We start from the raw sequence: 8227 nt of genomic DNA on the forward strand, positions 1-8227 counted from the left end.
ACAATAGCCATATTTATGCATTGCCTTTAAAAACAGATGAATGGCTTTTGATTTTGGTCTTTTGTGGGTATTTAACTACTGCTTTGGAAACTTCACTACTGTATTCCTGTAAGTTCTGCCCAAGAGCCTTTTTTTAATTAAACAGTTGTTTAATATGAAAAACTCTAAATAGCAGCTACATGAACTAAAAGCAAGAACAAAGGCAATTAAGCCTTTTGCTTGTAGATACGAGAAAAAAATAGTGTTCACATTTGAACTATCTTTTTGAAAACAGCCAACATTTTATAACTTTCAAAATTATTAGGTTCCCCAGTTTGCAGTAAAAGCTTCCTTAATGCTTCTAAGTCTTCAAATATTTTGGGGAACAGTACCCACTTTTCAGTAAGAGTAATCCAAGGTTTCAGTAACAACAAGTTCCAGACCATAAATCATCACTATAATTAATACTTTGAATAGCAAAAAATAATAACAAGCCAACAAAAACCTTTATACAAGAAACTCCCTGTGCTGCTGAAACTCTTACGAAATATCAGAAAGGTCAAGAATTACAAAATGCAAACCAGAAAAGAGTCTACCCTCTTCGGACCTGAGACTGACTTCAATGGGGCAAATGCAAACACACAGAAACCAACTGCATAGTGGAAACAAGGTCCTCAAAGAAAGGAATGTCTCCACAGGTACCGTCATCCTACAGGCTAAACAGACATGTGCTACAGGCACTCAGTCTGGGAGGAAACAAAAAGCCTCAGTATGATCTTCTTCCTTTTCCATTTCCTACCTTTATCTGCAAAGATTTTTCTTCCCTGATTCATAGACCTTACTCTTGGCTACAGGGAGGAAAAGCAACAGCACCATCATTACAGAGCATACGTATTTCAGAACGGCCTGACAGCCCCCACCTTGCTCTCCCTATCCCTTCAGTCACCATGACTCCTTCCAGCCTTTCAGACTCCTGCATCTGAGCTCCTGTCCTTACTCCCAGTATTTGCAGCACTGGAACCTTCGGGCTGGGAAGAGGAAATCACATATAACTGAATCACTGCTGACACCTGTTGGCAGCCCCGAGAAACCCGCGTTACTCCGGCTTGGTATAGTTAACACGGAGGAATAGAAGGGTGGGAACACCAAAAAAATCGACCCCAAACCATTATAAAGCTCTCACCCCTTGGTTCTCACGTTCTCACATGCTGCAGGTCCGGGAAGCAGGAACGGCATCAAATAGGAGCCCCGGGAGGAGTTAGGAACCACCTCACTAAATAAACTGATCTTTGCTGGTACCAATTTGAATTGAAATTTCAACCAAATTGGACTAAGGTGAAAGGCTGCCTCACCCTGCAAACGGTGTGAGATCACCACGCCATCTGGCAAAGAAAATGGATTCCAGGAACAAGCCCAGCTACTAAAGGAGATTTCTAGGCAAGAAGACTGACATACTGAGCATGTATGTAACAAACTGGAAATGAATAGGAACATCCTATACGAAACGAGGCAGGGAATGGCAAATCACAGTACCACTGAAAGCTAGATACAGATATGAAGTGGAAATACAAGCCTTCGCCTAGCACTTATTTATGTTTTACTAGACAAATGCAAAAACCCAGCAGAGCGACAACTGGCCTGCAGGCAGGAGTGCCCTGGCAGCACAGCCGCCGGCGGCAGGCGGGCAGCGCACCCACACGGCTGCAGCCGCCATGTCGCGCCCGGGCCGGCGCCGGCCCCGCCCATCACCGGCCGGAAGCGGGCAGGGGGCGTGGCGGGCGCGTGGCGGGGGCGTGGCCTCCCCGTGCCCGCCCAGCCGGGCCGAAGCCACGCCCCCCCGGCGGTCGCGCGCGCGCCCCTTCCCCGCCGCCGCCCGCTTCCTGCCGCGTCCGCGCGCCCGCCCCGCCCGAGCAGCGGCCGCAGCCCGGCCGGGCCCAGCGGGGAGATGAACACGGTGCTGTCCCGGGCCAACTCGCTCTTCGCCTTCTCGCTGAGCGTGATGGCGGCGCTCACCTTCGGCTGCTTCATCACCACCGCCTTCAAGGAGCGCAGTGTGCCCGTCCGCATCGCCGTCTCCCGGGTCACGCTGTGAGTGCGGCGGGGAGAGGGAAGGGAGTGGCGGCGGAGGGCCGGGCCAGGCCGGGCGGCAGCTGCTGCCCGCTGGGGAGCGGAAGGGCTCGGGAGCCGAGAGGAAGGGCCGGGGCGGGTGAGGGGACGCTGGCGCCCGGCAGGGGCGGGCGCTCCCCGGCTCCTCGCGCGGCCGCTCGGGCTCGGCCTCCTGCGCTCCCGGCCGGGCCAATGGGGGAGCCCCACGCCGGCGCGGCCGGGCGGGAGCCGGGGCGGCGCGCTCAGGGGCCGGGCCGGCCGGCAGTTTTGGGAGGCAGGGACCTACAGGAACATGGGGTTTATCCTATCCGGTCGTAGTACATTTTTCTTTTAAGAAGTAGTTCGGTTGGGTGCCTCCATTGATAACCTAGCATCCTTTCTTTTCTGTGGCAGCAGAGTGATTGGAATGGCTTCCCCTTTGCGAAATGCGCCAGGTGTAGGACGTAATACCGCGTCAGAACGTGTTGTGTACAAATAAAATGTACTGATGCAAACTTGTGGTGGGGGACCGTTTCTTCCCAGTTTTGGAGTTGGTTTGGGGTGGGTTTTTTTTCCCTGAATTGGAACACAGTCACAGAAAGCTTCCATTAAGTTAAGTATGCGTGATGTGGAGGACAGTAGTTTCACAAGTATTTGAGCAGCTGTTACAGCCACCTAAGAGTAGAGGTCTCTGCTCCCGTTTTTTCCGCGTGGTTCTTTACCAGAACTCCACAGGGGAATCTGGTTCATAGGACACTTGACTGAGCTCGGTTCATGTTTTATTGTGTGGTTGGTTTTGACCCAGATTAGTGAGCTAAAGCAGCCCATTTCTGAAAGTGTTTAGTGCCAGGTTGGATGGAGCTCTGCACAACTTGGTCAAGTGAAAGGTGTCCCCGTCCATGGTCAGGGAGGTTGGAACTTAATGATCTTTAAGATCGCTTCCAACCCAGGCCATTCTGTGATTTGGTGATGATTCTGTGGAGCTTTGGAACCATCCCAAAATAAGTGGCACCAGTGGATGCCTAATAGCAGGACTTGAAAGGAAAGATGAATGCAAATAAAGGGACTGCCATCACCTTTCAGACTGGTTTAATGCCACAGGAAAAGAAGCCCCATATTTATGCTACACTGAGGATTGCAAAAGCATAACATTGGCATAAAAGCATATTTTTGAGTGTTATGGTGAGCTCAGCATATATGAGGCAGCATACTAATGCCTAATTTGGGTTAAATGTGTACTGCCGGTCTGTTCTGTGATGCACAGATCTGGTATTACTGGGAGATGTTACACCTAAGATGCTTCTCTTGAATGTCTCAGAAGTTCTGGAGACCCCAAGCTTAAGGTCTGCTACTCCACCAGACTGACAGTGGTTAAGAGGTGTTGATAAGGTTTACCACTTAAAAAGATACTGCTTTTTGCAAAGGGATGGAGATTCATACCAAGGCTTAAATTGGGAAGATTTGGCAGTGTTTTTCTTAACTTCTGTCTCCAAAAGTGCTTTCTTCACTTGTAAACTTTATTTTTTTTATTTGAGATTACTAAACTTGGTTTTAATGAAATGATGTTTTAATTGGCTAATTTCCCAACTGGACTAAATATGCCTATGAAGTTCATAATTCATAAAAGATTTGTTCCATGCAGAGTCAAGCAGATACAGAAAACAGATGAGGGAAATATCTAATAAGAATCATAATTCATGTAGTGTGTAAGAGACAAATAATGAGAAAGGATAATCTTGCATTGTGTTTTGTTTTGTCTTAGAAAAAATGTAGAAGATTTCACTGGACCCAGAGAACGAAGTGACCTGGGATTCGTCACATTTGACATTACTGCAGATATCCTTAACGGAAAAAATGGTTTGCAAACTTTTAGGAATAAGAACACTTTAATGTCTATTTTTGTTACCTTGTAATCTTCAGATATGCAGGACTTGGAGAAACTAGCAATTTGTCTTAAAATAAAAATTTAAAGCAGCTAAAAATAGTATTTTGCATAGCTGTGGCAGTGAAATAGAATTTAAACCAGCTGTTTGGTCTCTAGTAGGTGACAAGTTCTCTCTTTTTAATGCCTGTTTTTAAAATCAGGCTCTGTTGTGAAGTGCACTGTATCTAATGATGGGGAATGCAGTTTAACATCTAGACATTATTACTTTAAAGTGAAGTTTGTGTCAGTGGTTTGAGGAGTGAATTGATGGTAGGTTTTATATAGTGAACTGTTTTGAATGTCATACCCAATCTAGAAACTACACCTTTCAAACTCATTTTGTTGTGAGGATGTCAAAGTTCTGACTGTGTAACAGGTGCATAGAAGTACCTGTCTTCTTCTAAAAATAAAAAGACATTGTAATCCCTTACTTGTTTAGGTGTTAAACACTGTAATCTTTAGTATTGAATAGTATGAAATTCATTGGGAAGCATATGATTTACTAAAAAATTTGTCACGTTGTTTTTTGGCCTCTTTCTCAATTGCTGTTCCAGTTTTGCAGTTTTTCTTTTGTATTTCCTTGCTTCCCTGCTAGTCTGGATTTAGGTTCTCAGAAGACTTCTTCTGCAGAAGTCAGTACCAGAGAATAGGCGGTGCACGTTCAGGTGTTTACACTAAACCTTGTTTTGCAGCTGGTCTGAGGATCCTGGGATTTTTCCCTGTCTGCTGGTTTTTGTCACTGTTAGACAAGACACTGTTTACCCCTGTGTTTTGGTTTCACTGCTTTGAGGGCCACTATGTTGTGTGAGCAGACCACACAAAATACAACTTTTGATACAAATGCTGGATAAACAGGCTAATCAGATTTTTGCAGGTCTGCCTGCACAGGAATAAGAGGGTTTTTTTTTTTATCAACTGGAAGCAGGAGAGGTAAATTCCTAAGTCTTAAGTTTTACCTCTGAAATGCTTATACATATTAAAATCAGAGAGTGAAGTTCTAAAGCAGATGCATAGACTTGTACACATTGTGTATAGAGGAAAGCAGACCAAGGCAGGACAGGACCTCTAAAAGAAATGTTCTTGTACAAGGATTAGTCTGCAATATGTGGGTGTAAAGATTCCCTGTTTTAATGGCTTCTGCTAGTAACAATCTTTTTTTTTTTTTTTTTTTTGTAAAGAGTCTGACTAAATCTCTCATGCCTGGCATAAATAAAGCTTGCCATATTTAGAGCTGTAAAATACAACTGTGTGGTAGGGTTTTTTGTTCAAAACTGGTAAAGAAATACAAGTACATGTACTGTCCTAACGACCAGAATTTGGATTCCCTACACTCCTCCAATTTTGTACTTATATATTGTTTAACATTATTGTATTTTGATCCACAGCTGGATGCGAGGGTTCTCTGATAGTATAAAAAATTGCCTTGAGGATATTTATGGAAGAATTCTGTTGTGCCTGTTATGTCTAAGGTTTTATAATAGGTTGTCTAGCAAAGGATTCTGGTTACTAGCTTGCAGTGTCAAATATAGAACTCTTAAATCATTGGAGGAGAAATAGCTGCTAGATTTCATAAATAGTAAAAAGAAAAACCCACCTGAAAACCTGTCATTCAATATGATTAAGATATGTGTTCGAAGTGCTGGAAGTGAGATGAGGTATGTTGAAAGGTAAGAACTCACAGTAATGATTATAGACTACTTAGATCTAATAAAAATAAAACAAGGTTATGTAAGTACAATATGGTATTTTTCTTAACCTGCATACATCTGCAGAGTATATTTGACTGGAATGTTAAACAATTGTTTCTATATTTGTCTGCAGAATATTCAACGAAAAACAATGTAAGTATGAAAAAGAAGTTTGAAGCAATTAGCCATTTTAGTACTGCAGCTATTTTTAAACATTATGTAGTTCTGAGAAGAGTTAAGGCCACCACCATTTCCTACTAGTCTGGGCTGTTTGTACTGGCCTTCATGATTATTTTCTTGACAGTTTAACTGTAGGTTGGGAAGTTCACTGTCATGAAACCTATCTTGAAATATGCCCAGTAGAATGGGAGAAAAAGAACATATGCCTTGTGTTGCAGTATACTTGCAATAGTATACTGTGAGTTTTTTCACCTTTTTTGTTCATTTTACCTTTTTTTTTCTAACTTTCTACAGTTGACTGCTGTAAGAAACAAGAGAGAGTGGGTTCTCAGCTGGCCTGGTGTGGTGTGTCTTTTATTCATAGATCACAGAAGTGGTTGTCCTACCAGTTACTGTAGCCCCATAATTCATTTACATTACCTTGTCATACTTCTCAAAACAATTGGCTTTGCTCCTTTAAATTGGCTGTTACTGATACTTCCCTTTGGATAGCTGAACACCCTTTTTACTGATCTGATAGAAGCTATGTGGAACAGCCTTTAAAAAATTATTTTAATGAAGCACCATGCTGCCATGGTACCACTGAATTCTAGTTAAAGCTGCTGTGGTCACATTGCAAAGATAGAGTGAAAGCTTGGGGGTTTTCTTAACTTTCTGTACAAAACTATACTTTTTTTGTTTTCTTGGTTTTTGTTGTATTAAACAAGATGCTGGATATTGTGTTTCCACTAGAATAGTTTTTAGGGTTTCTGAGATTTTTATTGTATTATTTCATATTTTAGATTTTTTCTTCCACATAAATCACTATTTCTCACAAATACTGAGAAGTATTTTTCTAAGTTGTTCTATAAAGTACTAAACAAGACTGTTCAGCATCTACGTAAAAGAACAGTATAAAGTTTTGGTGACACGAGATCTTGGGATCTTACTTTTTCAATTGTTGATAATTTTTTTGGGATTATGCTTTCAATTCAAGTAGAGATTTTCATTAAAGTTGGAAAAATGTTAAATACATAAGCAGAGTCATGATAGCTCAATTTAGGTCCTTTGTTTGAAACAAAGTCTAAATACTGCTTTAAAAGTGACTTACCTTTGGAACTCAGAAAGAAACCCCACTATGCTTTGTAAGTCTTCTAAAGCATATGACTTTTTTTTAAATGGCTTTCTTGTGTTTTAAGATGTCCCTTGTTGTTTCCATTTATTCTGTGTGACACTTCACTGTGTAGTAGTACTACATTACCCCACTGTGCAGCATTATTTTGTTAAATTAGTTATGGGTTGTAAGCATGTACTTCAGGGCTTTTAGATGAATAGTGCAATGGAAGTCCAGTGTCTGAATGTGATCTTGTACTGTACCTTGCTGATTTAATTACAATTGTGGTTTTAGGCCCTAAATCAGGTGGTCCTTTGGGACAAGATCATGTTGAGAGGAGATAACCCAAGGCTGTCCTTAAAAGACATGAAGTCAAAGTACTTTTTCTTTGATGATGGAAATGGTCTCAAGTAAGTAAATACCTGTTTCATTACTGTTGTTCATGGTATCTTGATTTACTTGCATACTTTGCATTTAATAGGTATGTTCATTGGTGTGGTAAGGTACCTATATTCTATCTGATACTCTGTTATCTCTGTTGCATCTTTGTAGTTTGATTGTTAGAAGATGGCCTTGGGATACAAGATATCCTATCTATTCTGTACACTAGAAGATGCACTGCTGTTTTGGGTGACAGGCTTCTGGGTTTCTGCCTTCAGTCTGTAGAATTGGTTCTGTGACACACTCAACTCCAAAGGAGTTAAGTAAAAAAAAAAAAAGTAGGCAGTAACTACATAAAATTAAAAAGTTTATTGTTTCTGGACCAGGAAAGCAATCTGTATCCTAATGTATTTAATACTAGTAACTGTTAATTAAATTGGTTGACTTGAGTATTTCTGCTGATAGTCTTTGTTGCTTTTGCAGGGGAAACAGGAATATCACCTTGACTCTCTCCTGGAATGTTGTACCAAATGCTGGCATTCTACCTCTTGTAACAGGATCAGGACATGTGTCTGTACCTTTCCCAGATACCTATGAAACAACAAAAAGTTATTAAATTATAGTACTGAATCATAAGCAAAATATTTTTATACTTGTGTATTGTGGATACATTTTATTGCAGTTTCTTCTTGCATCCCATGCAACTTTTCACTGAAAGGAACTTAATTTCCTCAGGCTAGTAGCATAGGAAAAGGAAATGAAAATTCAGGGTTTTTTTTTTTTTTTAAATAAAACATTGAAGCTGAAACTTAAGGGAAAGGCAAAAAGCAGAGTAATGGTTTTGAGGGGGGAAAACTGAGGATTTTTTTTTTCCTGGCCATCTGAGTATAGATCTCC

At 41.5% G+C, this 8227-nt stretch overlaps 1 protein-coding gene across 1 annotated transcript; it reads left to right on the top strand.

The window, feature by feature from the left end:
• Positions 1-1814: 1814 nt before the first annotated feature.
• Positions 1815-7974, top strand: SPCS3 (signal peptidase complex subunit 3). Its single transcript, XM_082282498.1, has 5 exons — positions 1815-2067; positions 3827-3900; positions 5753-5829; positions 7244-7359; positions 7814-7974. The coding sequence occupies exons 1-5, from the start codon at positions 1925-1927 to the stop codon at positions 7944-7946; spliced, it is 543 nt and encodes a 180-aa protein (XP_082138624.1). The 5' UTR covers positions 1815-1924; the 3' UTR covers positions 7947-7974.
• The last annotated feature ends 253 nt before the right edge of the window (positions 7975-8227 follow it).

The sequence above is a fragment of the Coloeus monedula genome (genome assembly GCF_965178545.1).
Source record: "Coloeus monedula genome assembly, chromosome: 5".
NCBI lineage: Eukaryota > Metazoa > Chordata > Aves > Passeriformes > Corvidae > Coloeus > Coloeus monedula.